General features: G+C 37.4%; 1 protein-coding gene across 2 annotated transcripts; it reads right to left on the reverse strand.

Annotated features, from left to right (window-relative positions):
- Positions 1-3,195: 3,195 nt before the first annotated feature.
- On the reverse strand, positions 3,196-24,465 carry Ppm1k (protein phosphatase, Mg2+/Mn2+ dependent 1K). Of its 2 annotated transcripts, none has more exons than XM_047567393.1 (7): positions 24,220-24,465; positions 16,241-16,745; positions 15,012-15,112; positions 7,979-8,144; positions 7,579-7,723; positions 6,510-6,644; positions 3,196-5,573 (listed from the first exon to the last, which is right to left on the reverse strand). In XM_047567393.1, exons 2-7 carry the CDS (start codon positions 16,675-16,677, stop codon positions 5,442-5,444), a joined length of 1,116 nt encoding a protein of 371 aa, XP_047423349.1. In that variant the 5' UTR covers positions 16,678-16,745; positions 24,220-24,465; the 3' UTR covers positions 3,196-5,441. The 2 variants fall into 2 exon arrangements, with proteins under 2 accessions (XP_047423349.1, XP_047423350.1); XM_047567394.1 differs by lacking the exon at positions 24,220-24,465 and adding an exon at positions 20,110-20,130.
- Positions 24,466-26,424: the final 1,959 nt, after the last annotated feature.

The following is a 26,424-nucleotide window of genomic DNA, read 5'->3' on the forward strand; positions in this document are numbered from 1 at the left end:
AATGAAGTTCAGAACAAGATTCTGAACCATATTTTGACTAATGTGTGCATTACAAAGGCATAACTAATCATCATCTGAGTAAACACCAAGAGAAGTGAAATGTTATCCCTTTACATTACATACTAGGCTTAATTATTTAAAATATTCCAGGTGATTGCAGTGGTGCACAATTGTAATCTCAGCTACTCAGGAGGCTGAGGCAGGAGGATCACAAGTTCAAATCAGCTTGGGTAATTTAGTGAACCCTACTTCAAAACCTTTTAAAAATTAAAAAATAAAGAGCTGGGGATGTAGCTCAGTGGTAGAGTCCCGCTGGATTCAATTCCCAGACAGGCATGGGTGAGCCAGGCATGGTGGTGTACTTAGAATCCCCAGCAACTTGGAAGGCTGAGGCAGGGTTATGGAAGTTTGAGGCCAACCTCAGCAACTTAGTGAGACCTGTCTCAAAATAAAAAATGAAAAGGACTAGGGATGTTGCTCAGTGGTAAAGCACCACTTGGTTCAATCCCTAGTACCAAAAAAAAAAAAAAAAAAGAAAAAAGAAAAAAAATCAAAGACCTGTATCCCCATTAACAGAACAGATAAAAGTAGAATTCAATGCATTAGTTTACTCACTTAACAAACATTAACGATTGCTTCTCATTGCTAAACATAGAAAGAGCCAGGCATACATTTATCAAGCTGCCTTTAGAGGACGTATTATATAAGAGGTCCTTGTGCCTATGGAGTGCAAATGATTATGTTTCATTCAATCAAAGACTGAACATCAAAAACTGCTTGTGTTAAATATATAATGCTGAATTCTGTAGCATTGTTGCCAACAGCTATTTCTAACTTTTACTAAGGACTTGCTGCAGTGAAATATATCACAAAACTTTTTAAACTATAGGCAAATCATTATAGAAATCATCATGACCTGTTGTTCCCTTTGATGTACTATGAAATATTTTGGAAGATGGAAATAAGAGATGAATTTTGCTTTAGATGAAGTAAAAAGACTTGAACAGGTAAGAGCATATCTTTTTTTCTTTTTCTTTTTTTTAATTCCCAAAGCCTCTTCATCTTACTTTGTCAACAGCCAGAATTCGGCTACTAAAAGCAATTTCCAACTACTCATTGACTCTTACTGTTTTTTAATGTTCACAGAATCACCTATGTAATAAACACTGGATGGTCTGGATGTCAAATAAGCACAATTGGACATTTTAAAAGTATTTGATGCATGTATTTTATTAGAATATTTTCAACACCAAAATATGGATTTCAGCTTGTTCATAGTCACTGTAACACAGTTAAAACAGTGAAAGCAGCATTTACATTAACTTGCTACGGAGGCACTGTACACCAAGTAGTACTTTGGCAAATTATAAAACACAAGAGCACTTTTGTAGAAATTAATTTGGGGCATGGCAGGCTGCAAGATTCTGCACTGGAGATGAGTCATTCTTACAGGTGGAATACCTCCACATCACCCAGCCCGGGACACAAGTAACAACCACCAATGCACAATTTCAACCATCTAATGACCAATGGGAGCTGCCAGAGAGTCAGTTGGTCTCATCCCAGATGCCAAAAGCAAAAGTCAGGACATCACAATTTGGTTTACTTAAGTCATCCATACAAGGGACTTAAGAAAATACAATCAAATGTAACCCAACCCAAATCTCATGTTGCCTTTTACAGCCACAGGTATGTGAGAACCCTTGAGAAGCTAAAGGAAAATACGACACTTGTCTGTGTTTAACAGTTTAATGCTACACTTTAAGTCCCTCAACTCCCACCTTAAAGCATTTTCTTACTGTCATGTTACCATGAAATTAAATCCATGTTCATTCTTAGTAAATGTTTTGTCCAGTTTTTGAGAGTTATCATAGACCTACCCAATTTTCTACTGATATTTTTAAAAAAGATATTTTATTTTATAAAGTGATTTCTATATTTTAGAATGTTTGCTACTGATTCTTCAAAGTAATTTTTTTAATGTTGAAACTCAGGGAAAATTCACATCATAGAGTACAAAGGATCAAAACTGATCCCTCCCAAATGGCTGTTTTTCCGAGAAAAGTGAAAAAGACTTTGAAGCACTTAAGAAACACAGATCTCTAACGAATGAACAGTTGAGGGACAGCAGGAGGTTTTTGGTTTTTGGGGATTGAACCCAGGGCCTCATGCATGCTATGCAAGTACTCTAACACTTAGCTCATCATCAGTCTTATTTTATTTTCAGACAGGGTCTCACTAAGTTGCCCAGGCTGGCCTTGAACTTGGGATCCTCCTGCCTCAGCCTCTCAAGTCACTGGGATTACAGTCCTGCATTATTACAATCTTGTGTCATTACATGTCTGGCTGTATTTACTACTAAACATATGAAACACTTAAGAACTTAAAATTGTAAAATGTCACAATGATTTTAAGAATAATTCACCAAACAAATGTTGGCAAATAGTTTGGCAACACAGAAAGATGATTTATATACTATATATAAATGAAAGGCAAACATGAAAATAATTGATGTTATATAATTTACACAATGCCTATACCCACATGGCAAATTCAGTTATAACCAAAAAACAATATTAGAAGAGTCTTTTTTTTTCCTACTATTTGCATAATTTCCATTAGTATACTTAGAGGCCTAATACATGTATGCTTATCTTTTATGGATCACGATAATCTACATGTTAAATTTTACTCTTATACTGAGGCATATGTTTTACACCTATTCAAGGTTGACTTAGGATTTTGAAACTTTTCCAGGTGAAACAGTCAAGTGTACCCATGACCACCGTCCTAAACCTGGCAACTCACCTCACTCCATCCATGACACTTACATCTTTGAACTTGAAAATATCATTCCAGTAAAAAAGAGAAATAGTCAGGTGAATAATTCAAAACAAAAATGAAATGTGCATCTTTAGAATCCATTTTTGTGCTTTAGAATTCCACTTTGCCTGTGAGTCTGGAAATTCTCTATGCTTCTAAATGTAGCTTCCACATTTCTGTTCCAAGTTCTGATTCAGAAAAAGAAAGAAATTTCCCAACTTTTTAAGTCTTTCTTTGGTGCCTCATCTTTCAGACTACAAGCAGCAGAATATATTCTTTCCTCTAATGTTTTTCCTCTTTTCACCTTATTACTTTAAAAAAATACCTGAAATATTTGTTTAGCGTTTTTTTTTTTTTTTTTTTTTTTTTTTCCCAAAGGACAATTCCTGATTAATATAGGCAGGAAAACAAAATTTATTTTCTTCCATTTCCCAAAAGCTGAGAAGATTTATGTACTTATATTGAATCCTGTTCTTTCTAAATAACCCCTTAAACAAAGTTGAAAGAAAGAAAAAAAATAAGTCTTGGAAACTAAAAGTTGAAGATATATACTACATTGAATTTTTCTTTTTTCATATCTTTTTTTATTTCTATCACAAAATTCCATGTCATTCTAATTCTCAGTATTCGTTTTATATTCTAATTACCACATAACAATGTAGCTTCAACATGCCAGCTCTGTTCCTGGTTCTCCGGTTTTATTACCCAAAATAAAGTGCCTCCTACAACCATTCTTAATCCATGTCCTTACCTGTCGATAACCACTGATTCTCCACTATAGAAGAACTACCCTCAGTTTTCCCATCATCCTCAGGGATAAAAATACCAATAATTTAAACCTAACTGGTGAAGGAGCTATGCAAGATTGTTCCCTTTCATTTTATATTACTTCAAAATATATACATATATATATATACACACACACAATACACATAAAACCAATTTACAAAATCTGTATAAACAAACTGCAAATGTTATTCCAAACACACATTTGGAGATTCACAGCTTAACAGCAAACTTACATGCAGGTAAAAAGCACAGGGTTACATTCCTAAAACACATAGCAAGATGAAATACAGAACACTTTTATATATGTCTGTTTTAGATTTATTCTTTCTCTTAAGTCTTAGAAATGAGCAAAACAGGGACATAAACCTCAAGCTATGTCTGTAATAGTAATATCAGTCAATGTGGTATTATTTTTACTAACAAAATATCCAACTTGTTTACTCTATACAAAAAAAGATATATATACTATATTTAAAACACAAAGCACAAAGTTAGAGATAATCAATGGAAACTTAATACAAAACACTCCATACTGTCAGTTTGTCCATACTGAACTTTGTGTTGTTTTGACCAAAAGATCCTAAGTTTGTGCAATCTTTTCTGATGTTAAATAATAGCACATCTGAGTACTGTTTTTTTTTTTTTTTTTTTGGTACTAGGGATTGAACCAAGGGTCTCTCAAAAGCACATGCAATATTACTGAGCTATCCACTAGAGCTCAGGAATACTCACATCTATATAATATATTTAATTACATAAAAACAGGAATGAATGGAGAGAGCTATTAACAGCTGAAGATACAAGTGTGCTGTTTATAAATATGTGTATAATTTAGTAATTATAATGCACCAATAAAAAATGAGAAAAATGTATATAATTTAGTGATGTCATTTGAATGAATTTCTTTTGCATGGTTATATTTACCAGTCAGTGGTCCAGAATACAAAATGTGATAACAGAGAACCCAGTTTTCACATGTGCTCCTTGATACTACTATTAAAAATACACACTTTCGAGTAAGCCATAGTGGTGTGCCTTTGTAGTGGTGGGCCCTAAAGTCCCAGCCATGCAGGAGACTGTGGCAGGAGAAACACTTGAGCTCAGAAGTTCAGAGCCATCCTGGGCAATACAGTGAGGGCCCATTTGTATTTTAAAAAAAGAAAAAAAGAAAAAAAAAGTTGCAGATAACACCTTGAATAGCTGTCAAAAGGCTGAAAAGAAACCATAGCTGCCCAAGTGGTAAAAATTAGAAATTTATGTGCAAAACCCTGGTTTTGATCCTTAGCACCCCCCCACACACATATACACACACACACACAGAAACGTAACACTCATCAAACCCAGAAGTGGCCCACACCTATATTTCCAGCATTGTGGGAAGCTGAGGCTAAGACTCAGCAATTTAGTGAAAGCCTCAGCAACTTAGCAAAATCCCATCTCAAAACAAAAAATAAAAAGGGCTGGGGATATACCTCAGTGGTAAAGTACCCCTGGGTTCAATCCCCAGCACCAAAAATAAACAAAACAAAAAAACCTGAAAAAACCTATAATACCCATCGAATATACCAAAACCACTTCTCATTTGCCCACTCAACTTAGAGACTCACAGTAGCTTAATTACACATATTTTTTATACTGAGCATGAAGAGGTGAACATAAATGTGATAGGTATTCATGAAAATACCTCTATGTAAATGGTTATTAAGTTTACTCAGACTTGTGTGTTGATCTAGCAACTTACTACTACAGGTAACATTTTTTATCTTATCAGTTTCTTGACATGCTCAGAAAAACAATATTGCACAGAAACTCAAAGTCCAAGGCAGCGATCAGGCCCAGCGTCCACTGGAGGCGAAGCTTCGGCTGAATGAGAAGTTGATTTCAGAGTTCTTGTATTTTCCCCAGGCACCGAAAGGCACTACTACTGCTGTACTATTATCTTCAGTACCATACTGTATGGCCTGCAAAGTTTGCCAAGGAGAGAAAACGTGGGAATTCAGAGTCTGTGCAAAGAAAAATCATCCTTTGCTTAGAAAGCCAAACTACTTTTAGGTACAGTTACTAAGTGCAAATATTTCACAATGGTTTGTGATTCTTTTACTCTGTATCAATGTCCCATAAAGTTAACAAGTTGCACATGGAATAACAGATGACCCAAAACAACCTCCCTTACTATATTCTATGTCTTAATTACAAATATTATCACTTAAAAGTTTAGGACAAATGTGGCCCCTTAATTCAAAATATAAATATTGGAAATGTGAAAATAGCTATTGAATTAAAGTATGATCAGTGCTGGCTATAACTTAGAATTGCTATCACCACTATCCATCAGAACAGAATATTAAACAGCACAAAGTAGCTTTTGCATGTTCTTTACTGGATATTACTCAGTGATTGTGTGTTAGCTCTGGTTGACACATAATCTGATCCATTCACCTTTTAGTAATTTTGTCTTTTTCACATGTTCTGACACATGGACTCTGTACCTCAGTTTTCCTCATCTGTGAAATGTGTCAACCTCAAACGCATGCATTATGATGATTATGTGAGTTAATATATGTGAACAGAATAGCATCTGACACAGATATATTAGTTTGCTATTATTGTTGCTATTATCATTTAAGGTATATATAAAGTTAAAAAATAAACCTAATACTTTTCCTTGGCATATTAATTTTTCTTAACTACTTGGGCAAATGGTAAAAATTTCCAAATTGGAATTATGGAGTCAAGTGTAAAATTCACTATAACATACTTAAGCTAAAATTCAAGATTTCAAAGAAATCTTAAGTTTGTGATAACCACTTCTGGCTGCACAGAGACCACTTGCCTGGGGTTGTCTTTTACCCTCCTCCCTCCCTGTAACACTCTTAGCAGAAGTTCTGCCATGTCACCTGTTCAGTCACTGCATGGGCAGCTTCATTAGGATCATGACACTGATTGACAAAGTCACAAATCTCTTGACTGTTCACCATGAAGTTAATTCCATCTGTGGTGAGGACCAGGAAACTGTCATCAGCATGCTGTAGCTACAATCAGACCAAACAAAGATCAATACACTAGACTCTACCTTAAAATGATCTTGTTATTTTGAAGATTTTATCTGTTTTGCTGAATGTCATCTTGTAAGGGTTTGTAGGCAAACAGAGAAAATGCAAGAAGTATCAACCACCACCAAGGATAAACCAAATATTGGCTTAGTAACAAAAGGAAAAAGACAGATAGCCATTTGCTGAGATAGCTGAGTTTGAATCCTGCCTCTATTATGCAACTGGGTCAGGAGTTTTTAGCACTTAAAATTGTGAGCCTCTGTATGTGCTTTAGACTTCTGTATGCTTTAGACTTGTTTCCTTGTGAAATGAGGATAGTATTACTTCTTTTGAACAGACCTTAGCACATAGTAAAACCTACAAAAGTACTTGTTACATAAAATGAATATCATTGGCATATAAGACATGAAAGAAATCCTGCATGCAATTAATAAACACCTGCTGCCATTATTGGAAGCTTGCAGCATGCTATGCTAGGTACTATAGTTGGCTCAACAGTTTTACAGAAGGAAGTATCCAATCCCAGACTGGGTATGTACTGGGGCAGTTTATGGTAATAAATGCACTAATGTCACAGAAATAGAGGTGGGTGATGATTGAGCATGTGAGGAAAGGAAGTCAAGGATAGCTTCCAAGTTGAGATGACCCAACGAACAGGTGCCAGGAAGGGCAAAAGAGCCATTCTACCAGAATTCCACAGCTGGGGTAAAACATAAACCAGAGACTTTGTCATATATCAGGCCAAGAAAGTAGTATTTCATTTTACCTGAAAAGTTTATCTGTCTTTCCACAAAAGATTCCTCTTTAAAAACCATTCTGACTTCAATTAAATCTTCCAAGAAAGCCTACAGCTGGAGATAATACTGCATTTGTGCATTGTTTGTCTATCAAGTGCTTGCAAGTCCTCTCTTACCTTAATTCTCTTTGTTTCGGGTTCTGCTATCACACCACTGGCTTTAAGATCCAAGTCTCCAATACTCCTTGTCATTGCAAGTCTGCCATTTACATGAGGCTGTCCCACACTATTCCAAGCAACAAAACCACCACATTTCTTGATCCTGGTCAAGAAAACATTAAAAGACTGCAGGTGTAATATGCAGAAAAAAAGAGTCAATGTTAAATGTAAGCATGACATCAGTTCAAAAATGCAAAATCTAAGCTGGGGACAGTGTAGCTCAGTGGTAGAGTGCTTGTCTTGCATGAGCAAGGCCCTGGGTTTAATCCCGACACAGTAAAAATAAAAAAGAAAGCAAGATTTCATTTCTATCTTGAAACTATAAACTTCATCCACATAGAATCCGTGGTGCCAGTACCTTTCTTTTTCATCTTTTCTTTCTGGAGTATGGTCAATGGTCAGCTTCATGGGTTTTCCTTTTCTACACAAAATAGCACGGCTGTCCCCAACACTGGCTACAACCAGTTCAATACCATCTCGCAAAAGGGCTACTGTGGCAGTAGTCCCAGAGGTCAGAAGGGTTGCTACAATATTATAAAAAAGATGAGGAGTTAGTGGTAGTCAAATGATTGGATACAGAGTTTTTAATTATAAAACAAAACACAAGCATGATAAACTAGTGCTAGGGTGGATCATTCTAATTTAACTAGAACTATGCAAATAAAATGCAAATAAACTATGTAAGTAACAGCATGCAGAGAAACAAGTACTTAATTCAGTAACAAGGCTCCATGCAAACAGAAAAGGTAGGTAACTTAAATAGGTAAACAATGCATCACTGTTTCCAAATAGCTCCTGTTCATACAAAGTGGAGCTGATGTTAATTTATAATTATGACACCCTTGTATATTTTAAATGTGTCAAGACCAAAAGTATTAAAATGTCATTGGAACTGGCTACTATGATAGGATGACTTGTTCTATAATCATCACCTTTAGGTTTTTCTCCCCCATATCTTACTTCTATTCTGTTCAAGTATTATCAGTTAACAGACTAAATGAGACATGTCAAGGACATATCGTTTGCTCTTCAAGTGCCAGATTTTATAATCTTTCTAAAAAAATGGTTGAAGGTTCACATTCTTTTCTGTTTATCTTTGTTCTCCCTGGACGAGAAACAAAGTTATAGCTATCGTTATATTAAACAAAGATTCGGGGACAGGAAATGAAATTCATTCTAGTTTCTCATAAACTTGTAGTCAGTACAGTTTGCTCCGGAAGGATCTAATACACAGTCTGGGTGCAAATGCAAGAGCGTACAGTCAACTGCTACTCCTGTGGTACTTCCTGGGCCACAGCATTCCAAGACTATTAATTTTCTAAGATCAAATAAAATTCAGTCTTACTGGGCTACGTTGCCATTATTTCCTATTGTGGTTCAAGTCCATCTGCATTTTGTATTTCCCTTTGATTTATTCTAAGTGTTTGTCCTAAGTTTTACCATGTGTTAGAAGAATTTAAGGTGCATTGAGCCTTGCCAAAAGTGAAAATACAGAGAAGCTAAGAACTAAAAAATAAAGCAAAATGGAAGAAATTGAAAAATAGAATTTATTTAAAGCAGGTATTATCTCTGGTAACATTGTTAACTCTTTAAGGCATCTAAATAAAATAGATGACCATCCAAAACTGATTTTGACTATTTAATTATTTTATTTTATTTATTTATCTGGGTATTGGGGATTGAACCCAGTGGTACTTAGCCATTGAGTCACATCTCCAGCACCTTTTATTTTTTATTTTGAGACAGGGTCTCACTAAGTTGCTTAGGGCCCTGCTAAATTGCTGAGGCTGACCTTGACCTTGCAATCCTCCTGCCTCAGCTTCCCAAGTGGCTGGGATTACAGGTGTGTAGCACCATGCCCGTTTAATTTTAATTTTAAAGACATATTTAGGAAAAATGAAGTGCCTATTGATTTTCCTGATGGAGAATCAATCTTTCTAAGAATTGTTTTTTCAAAAAGGAAATATTAAAAACTTTATCAGTAATGCATTTTGGAAGGAAATGTATACATAAATAGATTTTCCAATCAGTATATTAAAATGCCTGCTTTAATCAGAAAAGCAAAATGGAAAACATGATAAACTCTAAATTTTCACAGTCATGCTGAATTGAGAAATAGCATTTATAGTTGCACTATCTTCCCATTTCATCTCTTGATTTTGGAACTATTGTGTCAAAATAATATTATTACTGCAATGCTACAATATATATATATATATATATATGTCATTGCACAGCATAAGTATTTTAACATACGCATCATTGATGTTTATATTACAAATAGGGATAAACCTTGAGATAACTTTTAACTTGAGATTGGCCAAACAACTATATGACAATGAAATCTTTTATACAAAAATGGAATCTTTACAGTTTAGTCAATTATATTATTTTCAAATTATTTAAAAGAGCCAGGCAAGAAAACACAGGCATTTACTCAAATGCTACCTGTCCAGGGAACTTTGTATTCCTCCCCTTTGCTTAAACCTCCAGCAACAGCTTTTTTAAAAGTGGTCTTTAATTGGTCATGACAACAGTTGAAATTTCATAAATGAAAGTTCAGTTGTTTAGGCTTGTCATTCATGACTCTGCCACCTAGAAATTTAATAAAAGAGCTTGCGTTTTTATCAACTCACAATCACAGTTCCAAAATCCCAGGATTTATGGGAATAGTTTTAAAACTAACTGTCAATTCTGGTTTGCTAAGCATCTAAGAATGTAAATAGTAAATCAGCATTTATTTTCATTTAACATTTAACATAGAAGCAAAAGTTCTCACTTTTTGCCCTAACAACAAGACTATAAAACTAAAGCATCTTTCAATAAGTTCTTAACACTCACTGGACAATTTCTACTGCAAGTCATCTCAACTAATGGGACAAAAGGATGTGGGAACCTTCCAGTAGTCCAGGCTAGGAACCGCTGGACTCCTTCACCTGAGACAAAATTAAGCAGATCTCTCTTTCCACTGAAGCCCAGCATATAGTGTCCACGGGCTCCAGGTCTAGAGCTGCTGACCAGGCACAGTTCTCTGCCACAAATAACACGCACAGAGGCAAGTAGGAAATTCACCCAGGAATTGTGCTCAAACATTACAAACCTGCGACACAGGGGAGGGCAGAGAAAGAGCTGCAAAATAAGGGGAAGGGTTTTATTTTGGTGAAAATTCCACTAGCAAATTACATAATATTCCAGGAGATGCCAAGTCATTGATTCCAAAACTCAGTTTGCTCACTTTGATGGTATTTTGTAGTTGAGTCTATTTTTGTTCATCACAGATTAACACTTCTTTCTTAGTTTTATGGTTTCCAAGTAGGAGAAAATCTATATATGAATACATCTTTACCAGAACACACTAGTGGTGACAGAAACACACATTCACATGCTCACAGTCACACGCACACAAAACACACACGACACACTTAAATAGTTGGTATTCAACAAAGTCAATCAGTACTTATACTGAGATAGAAAAAAATGCACTGTAAATTTGTTTAGTTAGCAATATCAGAATTGTCCAAGTAACAAAAGATAAATTCATCATTCTAACACTGAATAATTGGTATATGGCAAGCAGTGCATAAAGAATGTGAACTACAGTATACCACCAAATTATTGGGACTTAAATATAAACCAAGAAGGAATCAAAGCACTCCCTATGCCAGATACAGGGTGTCACACATTTGTTAAGGGTGTATATTGTGGGGACTTAGTATCTAGAAGCACTGTTTTTAGAAGAGTGATTAATTTCAATTCCTTGTTTAAATAAAAGCTAGTAAGGCTCTTGAACCTTAACACATTTATAATTTCATATAATTCATAAATTGGATATATCTGCAGCTCTCTCTTTTCCCCAGTGTTGCAGGTCAACATGACAGAGGAAAAATGATCACAATTTTGAATAGCAACATAAAGAGTAAAAGCTGTATTTTTCAAAGTTCAATAATACCCGGAATTATTCAACTATGAAAATAACATATAAATTGATACATATTAAAAATGGGTGTTCTTGACACGTATGACTCATGAACACCAAAATCAAAGTAATGAGCAGAAGCAGTAACAGCACAATAAGAACATCTCTTCAATGTTGCCCCTCTTTTTTTTTTTTTCCATTCAGTGACTCCCACCATAAGAAGGGTATTCAAAAATGTCAGGGTGCAGGTCAGTGGTAGAGCACTAACATGCTCAAAGCAATGGATTCTCTCCCCAGCATCTCAAAAAGAAAAAAAAAAAAAAAAAAAACTAAAAGAGTTGCATTTTCTTGCCCTGGTTATTTTGTAGCTTAATTCTTCCATAAAATCATGATATGAAGAGCAAAAATGTTTCCCATGAGACTCAGTGCTGTCCATCAATGTCTCCCACTCTGAGTGTCAGAGCAAGTCCTGTTTTTGATCCATCTGTCCCTTGGGGAGTTTTGCTGCTTTCAAAGCTTAAGCAAACTAGAAACACTTTGAAGAGTTCATAGGATATTTAGGATTATACTTTAAGTTTTCTCCCACCTAGTTTAAGTGACTATTTGTAAACAACAGAGTGACTGTTTGGATCTACAGGCTGGTTTCACTAATTGTAAAAACACACATTATGGTATGAATTGAGTACAGAAAGAATTCAAAATTGGTGATAAAAAGGGTTGAGGATATAGCTCAGTGGTAGAGCATTTGTCTAGCTTATGTAAAGTCCTGGGTTCCATCTCCAGAACTGCAAAAATAAAAAAAAATAACTGAATAAGTTCCAGTCCCTGACCTTGCAGGAAGGGTTAAAAGGAAAGAAAATGGGGCTGATGCAGAAAAAGAGAAATGATGTAGGGCAAACCACAGAATAACAGAACTTTCCTTAGCTGACGCTGGGTTCTACTTACATATGCCTAAAAGAATATTATCTACTCTTATAGTACTGATACTGCTTCGGTTCTTATTAAAAACTTAAAATTTTTTTTGGAACCCAAATGACCTTGAAATTTGAAATGACATAGGTTTGTTTTTCAACCTACAAATTGTAAGGTTAATACATAGCATTCTAACTTGAGTGACTTTAATATATTTGATAAAATAGGCCCCCAAACCAAAAGGCAATTTTTGTTATCTCTGAAGGATTTGGCAACTTATTAAGAATGAATTTTTAAAATGTTCTCAAAATGCTATTTTTCAGGGCTAGGGATATAGCTCAGTTGGTAGAGTGCTTGCCTTGCAAGTACAAGGCCGTGGGTTTAATCCCCTGCACGGCAAAAAAAAAAAAAAAAAGAAAGAAAGAAAGAAAAAAAAAAACCACTATTTTTTGAAAACACAGGTTAAATAAATCTCTAAGAATAAATACACAATAATATTTAATGATGATGTTATAATAGCCTTTTTTAAAATAACACATCAAGCATCCTTCTATCTTGCTCCATTAAACATTCAAACAAAAATGGCCATTAAATGAAATATAAATTTTAAGATATCTGTATTAAAGTTTGGAGATCATATACTTTAAAGCACATAACTAAATTAAACAATGTATTTTAATTTCATTGTTAGGAGTGAATTATATTTTATTATTCATTTCCTTTTACAACTATTTGATTATGTGACAGTCATCTGTAGAAAGTTTCTAAGATATGCTCCAAGCTCAAAATTACTTGATTATAATCTATTTTTAATAAACAAAAGGAGTCCTCACAAACTTTACACCAAATCCAATATTGATGATTTCATGCATCTACATTGATCAGATCTCCTTTCCCAAAACGGCTGATTGCACCCATGAAGGGTTAATACATTTGGCAGTTGGCCTAGTGACCCATTCTCTTCTGAAAATCTTGCCCAGTAGTATGCAGCTGTTTGCAGAACAGCTGGGGCACATCACAGGCACTACATCTTGATGAGTGACAACCAAACTCACAGCCAACCTGGTAATGGATGAAATAAAAAGCATACCAAAATTCAGAGTTATACATATAAAACTGCAAGAAAGTGGTTTTTTTCCCTCCTCCTTTTCATGTGTTTCACCCAGCAGGAACAAGAACAAAATCTTATGCATATACTTTCCCCTCTCTTAGCTTCTATCTTCTTAAAGGTAAGGTGGGGACAGAAAGGAAAGAAAAATGTCCAAAGGAATGAAAGAGAGGAGAAAATGGACCTGAATGATCTATACTAAATAATAAATCTCTGAACAAAGGGAGATTGGATTGTGATGGTACTTTCTCAAAAAAGAGCAGGAAGGGGCTGGGGGTGTAGCTCCACGGTAGAGCACCTGCTTAACATGCTCAGGCCCTGGGTTTGATAGTGGGGGTTAGGGGACAGAGCCATCCCAGAATAACCTTCTCCCCTCCTCATTAATAAATATGCACATGAGAGAGGCTTGGCTGGGAAGTCCCAGCCCTAATCTGAACTGACTTCTTTCTCTCTTTCAGTTTCAGTTCCATATCTATGAAATGGGGAAAATTTTCCATCCCTAGCATTTCAACTGAAAATGACATTTCTGTGGTTCAATTTTTAAGGAAAAAAGATGAAACCCAAACTGATTAATATTATGACACAATTCATTTTCATGCTGGGGACACAGTTCAGTGGTAGAGCACTTGCCTAGCATGCACATGGTACTGGGTTAGATCCCCAGCCCACAAAAAAAAGAAAAAAAAGACAATTCATTTTCAAATAAGTTATGAGGCATATATTTCCATGACTGCTGCAGAAGTTTTCAAGGTTAAGTTCAGGAGCAAAGGATTCTGGTTAGCTGACTAGCAAAGGATTCTGGTTACATTTTCCTGAAATGGTTTTGATAAATTTAGTCAAAACCAGAAATATTTTATTTTCAAAATCAAAGGACATAGAGTACATACTTATAAATTCAGTTGGCATGCTTTCATATTTAACAAAGAAATAACACTAGCTACCATCTGACAGCTGCAAGATGGAGGTTTTTTAAGAAGTGAAGAAAAATATCTTCCTTTGTACAAGTTAATACACATTAGCCATTTTCGTTTCTATTTAACATCTATTAGCAATTATCTTCTTGTCTAAACAATTACTATCCAAGCCAGATGTGATTACCCTGTAGACTATTTTAGCACTTGCTCATTCAAAAAAGAAAAATATCCTTTACCAGTCTGGACATCTTATCCACAAAACAAATATCAAACAAATTAAATATTTTTAAATCTTTTAAAATCCAATAACTAAACCATTTGGAACTTCCCTTTCTGAAAAATTCTCATTTCAAGTAAAAGTGAGGTACTAACATTAGTGGATTCTAAACAGCATTAAAAATGATTCTTTATATAAAGTCATTTCTAAATAAGCTTTCTTACAAATAAGTGTTCCTTAAAATTCCCACCTCCAAAAAGCTAAATTGTTTCCTTTTTACCAGCCTCTCCCCAAGGCCTTGAAGAAAGTGCTTGTTTTACATACCATCAGCAGACAGGTGGGCATGGTTTGCAAAGGCTTTATCTATTTCTAGAAAAGCCAAGGTCAACACAGTTTCCAAGTTCTTCTCCTTAGGAAGTAAATCCCTTTGAGGAAGGGAAAGAGAACATGGATCAATCATTTCACAATAGGTTTCTCTTCTCACAGTCACCCTACCAAGCAGTCATTTCCTTACAACAGACCTCATGACTTTCAGATGCTTTCGACCCACTGGAGAGGGAATGTTCAGTGAACATCACTGACCAGTACTTACTATGCATCAGGCACTGTGATAAGCCGTTTTGTTTTGTTTTGTTTTGGGGACTGGACTCAGGCATGTGACAAGCTTTTACGGAGACGGTAAAGTGCTTGCCTAGTATGCATGAGGCCCTGGATTTGATGCCTAGCACCAAATAAATAAATAAGGCCCAAGACCTTGTTCTTAAAGAATGAATTCTCACTACCACAACCCTTAGAGGTCAAGAGTTCCATCATGGACCAGGCATGGTGCTAGCACTCAGGAGATTGAGGAGGGAGGATCCTTGAGCCCAAGAGAGAGAGACCAGCCTAGGCAATTGAGACCCCATCTCAAAAACAGAGTTAATTCATATAAACTTGAACCACTGAATTCTTTTGTGGAATTATGAATAAATCCACTGATGAACAGTATAACTAACCATATGCAGGAAGACAAGAAATAGGACATGGTCATAACTGCTACATGCATCCCCTTTTAAATCTAGCAATAGTATGATCCTCAAAAATACAACTGGGGTAAATGAAATATTTAAAGGAATCCAAAATACCCACCATATTAATGCATTTTCTAGACACTAAGACCAATCATCCAAGGTCAAGTATTCAAAGCTATTTGTATCACTTTTTAAAAAATTATCGTTTATCAAAGCACTTATTACATGTCATGAACTGATGGGAGTAAATGCTTCTCATAGGTTATCTCAGTACTTTCTAATTCACTTGAGATGATCATAAATCAAGTGCTATCAATTTTTCTGGTCAGTGCCTTTCCCAGGGAGTCACTAAAATACACATTTCCAAGGTAATAATAATCATCAGTAATAAGTGGCATGCTTAAATTATTGCCCATTCAGTAAGAGGCAGTGTGAATGCAAGTAACTCGATTTACACTGGACTTGTCACCTACTCAGTGAAAGGTTAAACTTGGTGAAGCTTGGGGGAACTGTAAAGTCAAGAGTGAAAGTCACTGTACATACACAATACATTTCTCCATGTGGGTGTGACAGAAATCAGCCGCTGCAGGTCCCCCGTGTCCATCATACACTGCAAAGTACAGGACCTCTTCCGTTAGCTGAGCAAAATCAAACCGATCTTCATTCTCTTTCCGTTTGCCAATATGGGAAGAGCTTCCCACATTTTCCAAGCTGATTTTGGGAATTGGCTTGCCATACTTAATGCTGGGTGGCAGCAGGATCGGCTCATCAATGCGGTTATCCCAGATTCCAAAATTATCCCAGGTGGCTGGCCGTCCACTACCATCAGGGTCAAACCGAGAACACCTGGGTTCTGAAGTGGAGCTGTGGCAGGAGGGTGGCACTCGCCTGTCCTCCAGCAGGCGGGAGCTCAGCAGCACTCTTCTTCTCACCTGGTTCCCACCACTTCTAACCAAAGTAATTAAGGCCGCTGTTGACATAACTTCACAGGCCTCGGTGAGGACCGGAAAGGTCAACGGAACGATGGAATGTCTTCAAGAACAGGCAACTGGGAAAAGACAGAGTTCCTTAACAGTTTTGAATATAAATGATCTATAATCTCGGACTACCAAATATTAAGGCCATAAAAGATCTACCAGAAAGTAGATATCATATTTGTTATATATACTCAATAGCCTACTTCCAATAGTAATGAATCTGTTTGAACCATGGTGGCTCATGCCTGTAATTCCAGCTATGCTGTAAAGCTGAGGCATGATTTCAAGTCCGAGGCCAGCCTCAGCAACTTAGCAAGATCCTGTCTCAAAATAAAAAGTTAAAAAGGCTAGGGATGTAGCTTATCGGTAAAGCACCCCTGTACCAATCCCAGTATCAACAGAAAAAAAAAAAAAAAAAAAAAAGAATCAATTTACCTACTCCATTCAGTGTTCAAATTCTACAAAAATCTGAGTGTTCACATATATGGAATATGTGCCTCTCACACTTTCACCTGCAATCACTCCTCCATCTTGTCAAAACCCAGGTTTTTTTCAGTGGGTATGGGTGGACTACAAGATTCTATATTTCTAACCAGTTCCCTGGTGATACTGAACTCCACCCTTGGAGTTCCAAGAATATAGAATTCAGCTATATATAAACATTCTTCCCTTCAAATTAACTCCATTGCTCTGAAGAAAACGTAAGTGTAAATATTAACAATAGCAACAGTCATTTATTTTTTTTGCAGGGGGTGCTGTTGGGAATCAAACCCTGGGCTTCAACCCATGCCAAGTAAGTGCTCTGCCATGGAGCTACATCCCAAGCCAATAAAATCTTGCCTCAAAAGAGAGAAACAGGAGGGAAATAAAAAAATAAATAAATAAATAAATGAATAAATAGCCAAGAAATTATTTAAATAGTTCTGTTTCTAAAGAGCAGACACATTTTAGCAAAGACACAGGTAGGTGTTGTTTTAATTTTTCCTCAATTACAAACTGTGGAAACTGTATTATCAGGGTTAATGTAAATTAGTTTATAGACACACCCTGCCCCAGCTCACAGGTAAGCCAGTTCTGATGCTGTCCTTTGAGGAAGACATTCAGAACAAGGGTGTGTGAGTGTGTGATCTCAGGAATCAGGAGGCACTACAATAATGACAAGCAGTCCTGATTTGTGAGCACATGCATACATTTACACCAACAGCCACAGCTCTCCTTTACCCCACCCAGGAGCCCACCCACACCTGAGACTATATTTCCTTAAAACACTCCTGCTTAAATTCAATCCCAAAGGTTCTCTTGGCATTACAGGATATTATCAGGGGGAATTCTGATATCTTTGCAAGAAGGGCTGTATTTCTGGCAGTTTTCCACACAAATAAGGATCCAATAAGAAACTCATCTCCAGAGTACTTATTAATGTTTCTTTCTTTCTTTCTTTCTTTTTTAATTTTTGCAGTGGTGAGGATGAACCTAGGGCCATGAATGTGCTAGGTAAGAACTCTACAACTGAACCACATTCCTAGACTGTTCTGTTACTTTATGAATTAAAAATAAACTTTAGGCCATGTGTTGGTACACGCCTGTAATCTCAGCTACTCAAGAGACTGAGGCAGGGGCATGGCAAGTTCAAGACCAACCTCAGCAATTTATCAAGACTCTATCTCCAAATGGGATAGGTGGCACCCTTCTGCAATCCCAGTGGCTTGGGAGGCTGAGGCAGGAGAATCACCAATTCAAAACCAGCCTCTGCAATTTAGCAAGATCCTGTCTCAAAATAAACAATAAAAAGGGCTGGGGATGTGGCTCAGTGGTTAATCGCCCCTGGGTTCAATCCCCAGTACCAAAACAAAAACCAAACAAACAAAAAGTGGAAGGGGGAAGCTCACACATGCATGCACACATCCTTTTTTTTTCTTGAGTGGATGTGTTTTTGCAGCTGCCTGCCCACATCAGACTCCAGACTCTTCAGCCTTTGAACTCCGACTTGCACCAACAACTATTCAGGGAGCTTCAAGGGCTTCAGAATCAGACAAGCTGCATTACTGGTCCCTCTTGTTCTAAGGTGTCCAGTTTCTTGTACTAAACAGCTACTGGTTTCCCTGGTTCTCCAGCCTGCAGATGACCATTGTGGGACTATCCAGTTTCTGATCATGAAAGTTGATCTAATAAATCCCTTCTTCTAATGATGTATCCATTCTATTGGTTCTGTTCCTTTAGAACAGAGCCTACCTTCTTAGAATTTAGAATAAACATGACCACCAATTCAATTAATGGATCATGAAAGACTTCAGGAACCATCCCTTCTAGGCTTTTCAGCAAAGATCATGCATAAGATTGCAATTCACTTCTTCTTATAACAATATTGGAGCAGGGGTGAGAGAGATATAAATAGCATCTACAGTTATCAAGGATAACTGATTGAAGATTGCTATGGTTTGGATGGGGTTTGTCCCCAAAGGTTCATGAGTTGGAAGCTTGGTTTCCAGTGTGGTAGTGTTGAGGTGCTGAAACCCTTAAGAGGTAGAGCCTATTGAGAAGGCCCTTAGGCCACTGGATATGCTCAAGGGATTAAGGTATTTCTCATGGGCACTTGGGCCTCACCAGACCAAGATAAGCATGACCCCTGAATTGCTCTCTGACTTCCAATCTGGCCATGTGATCTCTCCCTCTATCAAGTGCTCCTGCATTATGTCATCCACCATAGTGTCCTCACCAGAGCTGAGGCCAGTGATGTGCCCTTGAACCTCCAGAACTCCGAGCTAAATAAATCTCTCTTCTTTATAAATTTAGCCAGCTTCACATATTTCATTATAGTAACACGAAACAGACTAACACAAAGGTCAAATTTTATTCAGCAACAATAATGATACAGGTGATAATATTGGAGAAATTTCAAACTACAATATAAGTTAGCACGTAATAAAAGTACTAATAAATAATGGAGATAATTCCCAAAGCAACTTTATAACATACAGAAAAAAATAAAATTTTAAATAAATACATCTATTAGAAAACACACTTGTATTCGAAGAGTACACGAGAGATTAGCAAAGTGCTACACTTTTGGCTTCAATCTAAGAGCATGCATGCCATATTTAGCCTTGGGCTACTTGGCAGTAATGCGCCTCCTTTGAGGAGGAGTTATATCTAGAATTACAACCGATAAATACTAAAGTTTATCTGCAACTCTTCTAGGATACTCTTGCCCTTTATCTTTCTCTCTCACCCTCCAAAAAATATTTAAATGATACCACTGCAGTCTCAGCAGCACAAATAACCACTGGAAACATATATATAAGAATAAAATAAGGGGCAAATTGGCCAGTTTCTTTAAGTTGCACAGACTAAAATCAGTCATCAACTTGATCTCTAATACGTAAATATTATCTACACAATCATCTCAGAAAGTTAGCATTATTGAAAAGCACCTACTTGAAAGAATATCGTTGGCAAAATCTACACGTGAGCCGGATGTATAACTGGTTTATCAACTTGGCAAAGCTAAGTCAGCATCACCTAGGTCAACAGGACACCATAAGAAGTGATTTCACCTCTTCCACATGCAATAACACTAAATCATACTAATCCCTTCTATATTTCCAATGAAACCATTCACAGGCAACTTGCATTCACAAGCTAAACAACTTTAAATTAAACCTGTGCAGTGGCAGAGCATGTACTCAAGGACCTGAGTTCAATCCCCAGCACTAAAATACAAAGACAAAAACAAACCAAAAACTTGCACATCAAGAAAGTTTGTTCCACAGCTTCAAACTTGGAAACAGTCATCTAAGCCTCTCAGCTTTTCAGATGCCCATGGAAATTACTATACACAGAAGAACAAGGGGAGTAGGATCTGAGATGTGAAAATGAGTAAAAATCTTTAAAACAAGAAATCAGTATTCTCTATGACAAAGAGCAGAGAACATACTGACAAACACATAAGAATTCTCTTCATTGGTTAGTTCAGCAATTAACTAATTGCCAACTAAGAAAAACAGTTATTCAGCAATCTTTCTGAGTAGGCAGGGGAGAATTTTGCCAATCTTTTTGATCAGAAATCAAAGCTAGCTTATTTTCATAAACCATTTTACAGTTATATTCAAACTTCGGCATCACATCACCCAAAGGGGTCAAAGGACAATAAGTAATTCTGCTTGAAAGCCCTTCAAATTCACAAAAAAATGTCAGAGCATAAGTTAATGAACAAAAAGCCTAAGAACACATCATGCACATATCATATTTCACTAGTAAAAATAAACTTTAAGGACTATAGTAAACAATAAAATAAACAATTTTATTGGAATCCTAGCAATGCAAATTTATATAATTAATCTAAAATGTGTTTAGTCATATACAAAAAGGAAAAAAAAAAAAAGGACAATCTCCTACCTAAACAAAATTCCAAATTCCTATTTCCCTGTGAAAACAAAAATATATGGGTCACAACTTAACTATAACCACATGAATTTTTTAAAATGTGTGTGCATTTATACACACAGGCATACACACACACAAATACCCTATGTATTCTAGTTCTTGTCAATAAATAAACGCCTGCAAATATTTTCCTTTCCATCATCTCCATATTGATTTGTGTGACCAAGCTTTCCCAATCTTCCTCCTCAATTGGATACATTAAGACTCGCACAGAATTGTGACTACAGAATAAAGTTGGTCTCTAGGTTAGTAATTCTTTTTTTTTGGTGGTGCTGGGGATTGAACCCAGGGCCTTATGTTTGTGAGGCAAGTACTCTACCAACTGAGTTATATCCCTAGCCCCTAGGTTAGTAATTCTGTCACACACACACACACACACACACACAAATCTAAATGACATGGTGATCACAGCAGAGTTAAACAAGTCATGAGACCATAAGGGTATGCACAGATTACACATGGGAGCACCAGTGAAAAAACACACCCTGAGAGCAGGAAACTCTCAAAAACATCAGGTCAAAAGCATCAGGAAGGAGGAAAACTACAAATGGTTTTGGGTAAACTTCTTTTCCTTTTAAGGTGTGGGGGCTCAAATCCAGGACCTCCAGCATATGAAGCAAGTACTCTACCACTAAGCCACTTCCTCAGCCCAGTTATAGTAAACAGTATGAAGTACATACTTGGTTTTAAATAAAAAGGGAGCCAGACACTGTAGCAGAAACCTGTAATGCCAACTACTGGAGAGGCTGAGGCAGGAGGATCATAAGTTCAAGGCCAGTCTGGGCAATTTACCAAGACTCTGTCTTAAAATAAAAAAAATAAAAAGGGCTGGGGATATAGTTCAGTGGTAGAGTACCCTGGGTTTAATCCTCAGTATCAAAAAAATTAATTCACTAATTTAAAGTAAGTTAAAAACAAAAGGAGAGAAGTGAAGAAAAGTCACACAGCAAGGTTGCTTTACCTGTCTATTTTTTCATCTTCCTCTCACTTTATAATCCCTCATTGATTTAATACCTAAGAGCTGTTCACACTTAGTTTGGGGAAAGAGTAGAGTCAAATCCTTTTATTGGCAGGCTTTGGCTTTGGGATTTGAGTTAAACTGCTTTTGAATGTTGAAATCAGGTCAAAGCACAGTTAATTTTTTGTCATTTTAAGCATGCATAATAATTATTAGGAGTTCTAAAGATCAGTGCTACTGATACCTGCTTAGATTTTATCCTCCTGGAAAAAAATTTCAAGAAACTATTTCTGAGTGATATTGGCCAAATTATACTGTTATAATGTGTAATGTGTACATGTATGAATTTATAACAACAAATCCCATCAGTTTTGTACAACTATAATGCACCAACAAAAAATGTAGGAAAATAAAAAAGAAAGTATTCCTACCTGTCCATTATAAAGTGGCACTCAGGTATCTTTTTACAATGGAAACACAAGGTAATTTTTAATGATCCTAAGCAAAATATTTCTTTATTGACTTTTTAATAAAACAACTAGTGCACCCCAATAAACTAAAATAGTAGAAATCTCCAGAATGTGTTTCAGCAGATTGGAATCTTAATGCCTTCTTTATCAGTACATAGCTGGAAGGAAAGAAAAGGTGATAATGCACCTGAGGAAAAAAAGAAAATAACAAACAAAACCTCCAATGATTCTCCTTAATGAGAATGTACATTTAGAGTGTGAATACAGAAAAGAATATAAGAGCAGTGAGAAGTATTCATCATTTACATTTTTAAACATTCTCTCTTTAAACATTTTAGTTAATGTGTACACAGTCACAGACCACATTCCAAACCTGTACCTTTATATTTCATTTAAGAAGAATTTTCCTTTACATTCTATCCTACATCACCAGCACTTCTCCTAAGATGCTGGCGACAGCGGTGCCTGTGTGATCAGTAGAAAGTGACTAAGTCTGCAAGGAAAAAAAATCATTAGCAAGAAGAACTCACTAACTACCCCAAGATTATAACGAAGGTATTTCATTCTGCAAAGATGCATCTGTTTCTAATTTCTATACATCTCAGCAGACAGTTCGTTGCTTGCTGTTTTCAAGATCATTATATCACTTGAGTGGTTCATTTGGAAACCGCTCCACAACCTTATTCTTTCCTCTGCCCTGCATTTATTAAGGACCAATGAGGCCTTACTGCATATTTCCAGGCTGAAGCCCAGGAAGGTCAGTAGAGCTTTAGAGACTCCAATTTCCCTGTTTCCAAGTCGAGCCTCGTCTCTGTCACCTCCTGTGAATAATCTACAGAAAGCAGTTATGCAAAAAATGCATCACCAGTCACAAGGCCTTGAGAGGCAATGCTTTCTTGGCAAAGCAAAACCTAAGTCCTCAAATCCAAACCAATCTGGGTTCTGCATCCTTCTCTGTACTGATTTGAAGAGGTCATGGCTGGACAGTTCAGGATCTTGGTCTCTTGGTCTCAGTTTGCTGGCTGTGGCAGATAAGTAGCCAAAGCGACACATGGAAGAAAAAAAAAAAAAAAAATCTTCCTGCCAGCGGGTGTGCAGTCCTGCAGATGGCTGGGTTCCCCCAACACCTTTAGCCTCCTGGTCTCAGCCTCCCAGCCTCTGTCTGGACTGATAGATGCCGGTGTAGCCACGTCTGACTTTCCTGGATGGCGACAGGGCGCTGACCCCTGCAGCATCCTAGCCTCAGAGGGTTCGCCCTCGGGGCCTTACTGTTGGGGAAATGAGGGCGGCCACACTCTACCTTCCTTCTTCTGTCCCTCCCTCCGACCCGGACCCACTCCACCAGCCCCTCACGCGCGGCTCAAGCTTTCAGCCCGGGATCGAGTTCAGGACCCAGCGAGGTCTGGTAGGAACCCCCGCTGTTCGGGCGCAGCCAGGGTGGACCGCGCCCCGAACGAATGCTCTAGACCTCGAAAGGGAAGAGAGGCGCAGAGATCTCAGAGAGATGGGCCGTGGGGCTCGGACTTGGACTGAGGCTGGGGGATGTAAATCTACATTTTCCCTCCGCCTTCCAGGGGAGTCATCCTCCCTTTACTCTCCATTCCGAACACCGTCAATAAATAACATTATAAACAGCCAACAGAAATAAATGAATTGCACTTTCTAGGCTCTTACCTCGTGATGGCTAGTTCCCGGAAATTTTGTAATTAGCTAACGAAGGGCGAGAGAGGGGCTTTCTTGACCAGTAAAGAAGCTCGCCTTCTCCGTTGCACTCTATCTCTGGAGCAAGCAATCAAAGGAGCCACTGCCTCATCTCCTGGATAGTTTTTTCTCCCGCAGTTGGCCAGAAGGAGAAGGGAAGTCTGTTCCCGCTGACTGATCGCAGCTTTGGCCAATCAACGCTTGGCGAGGAGGTGCGCCCATGTATACCACAGCTACTCACAGGTCGGGACGCGAACGAGCCTCCAGCAACTGCAATTTGACTTCGCAGACTCGCGGCTGTGCACTGCAGAGCGACGTAGACTTGGGCCAATAGCAGCTCGCGGAGGCGCCCCGTCCTCCCGGGGTTGGTGCGGCAGCCTCCGAGGGGTTGCGCCTAGACAAAGGGTGTGGCGGAGAGATTTGGTACCTTGCCAGCGTTTGGAGCAGGGAGGTGTGTGCGGCCAGAGGGGGCGGTTGCGACGACAGCTAGGAAACCGATAAGGGCACTTTGCTGGGCATAGAGCTTGAAAGGCATCTGGTTTCGCTGCTCGTTCTTTTGCAAATTCACAGTGCTGCGTCGTTCATGACTGAACAAACAACAGGCATCTTGTGATCTCTTGGGATTGTTGATTCATTCATTCCACGAGCATTTCTATGTTTATGAAGGACGCCAGGCAGTGATAGGCACTGGAGATACAAAACTGACTCTGATGGACATCATCGCTGCCCTCAGAGAATTTGCAGTCTAACAAGGAAGAAGAGGGAGAAAACCAACAAGTAAATGAGCACGTAAAAGATAAATCCTAGTAAGGGAGGAAACCAAAAATATGTGGCTATGGAGAATAATGAGGGGTCGACTTCAGAAAGGGTTGTGATTCGAGCAGTTTATAGAATGGCATTTAAGTTGAGTGTCAGAGTAAGAAGGGAATCAATCATTTTATTATTGGAACTAGTGAAGGGATGCCTGTTCTGGACAGAGGGGACAGCAGAGTAAAACTTCTGAGGTGGAACAACTTGGCATTTTGGAAGAACAGAGAAAAAACAAGTGTGCCTCTAGTATACAATGCAGTGAGGGAGGGAAAGAACCACGATGGTAGATAGAGGAAGGAAACAGAGGCCTTACAGTTTGCATTACATTTTAAATGTATGAACCTCTATTTAGGCATTTGAAGCAGAGGAGTGAAAGGATGTTGTTTAGACTTTAAATCACTTTGGTTAATGTACAGTGAATAGGTAGAAAGGGGCTATTGTGAGACTGATAGAGATTTTGGTAGATGAGACTTAGGTAGGGGATATCATGGAGTAAACTATAGTGAAAGCACTGAAGGTAGAGAAAAGCAAAATGATTAGAGAGCTTAAAGTTAAATGATTAACTCATTTTGACATTTTAGGTATCCTGGTCCAGGGATACTGGACTGTTCCAAATCCAATGCATTTAATAATCTCTTTAGAGGTGATGCTCATGTTGATGACTCCCAAATTATAGTCACAACCTTGAGGATCATGTTGGGTTGAGAGTCATTTTTCATGAATTTTCTTTCTTTTTAACTACTAATTACAACATAATATGCATACAGATAAGTGCATATATTCTAAGTGTGTACTACTCAAGTAATGTTCACCATCAGAACACATCTTTGTACCCAGAATCCAAGTCAAGAAACAGAACATTAGTAATACCTGGGAACCCCATCATACTGCCTTCCAGTCACTGCTTCCTTTCAAGGGCAATCTCTATGCTGATTTTGAACAACATAGTTTTGACTATCCTTACACTTGATAAACATAAAATTATAAATATGCATTATTTTATGTTTGTTTTCTTTGATCCAATATTATACTTGTGGGATTCTTCCATATTATTGCATGCAGTTGTAGATAATTAATTTTATTCCATTCTGTAACTATACTTGTGAATTTATTCTTGATGGATGTTGGGATAGTTTCCAGTTTGGAGCTCTTATAAGTAGTGCTACTGTGAACATTCTAGTACATGTCCTTGGTGATGGCCTTGTCTTTTGACGGAACATTTTGGTAACTAAATTAAAATTAAGTTATTTTTAAATCTGCTCATCGTTGTTGAGTACCATGTATTGCAGTATTTCAGACATTTGGACATTGGTGCATATAATAGATTTTGCTCTCACAAAGGTAAAAATTGGGGACAACAAGAAGGAC

This window comes from Sciurus carolinensis, chromosome 10, assembly GCF_902686445.1.
Source record: "Sciurus carolinensis chromosome 10, mSciCar1.2, whole genome shotgun sequence".
Classification (NCBI taxonomy): domain Eukaryota; kingdom Metazoa; phylum Chordata; class Mammalia; order Rodentia; family Sciuridae; genus Sciurus; species Sciurus carolinensis.

Coding starts and splice junctions, on each gene's coding strand:
- Ppm1k (XM_047567393.1), bottom strand. CDS start 16,677: ATGTCAACAGCGGCCTTAATTACTTTGGTTAGAAGTGGTGGGAACCAG. Junction 7,724..7,978: donor AGAAAAGATGAAAAAGAAAG/GTACTGGCACCA, acceptor TTTCTTGACCAG/GATCAAGAAATGTGGTGGTT. Junction 6,645..7,578: donor CCGAAACAAAGAGAATTAAG/GTAAGAGAGGAC, acceptor GTCTGATTGTAG/CTACAGCATGCTGATGACAG.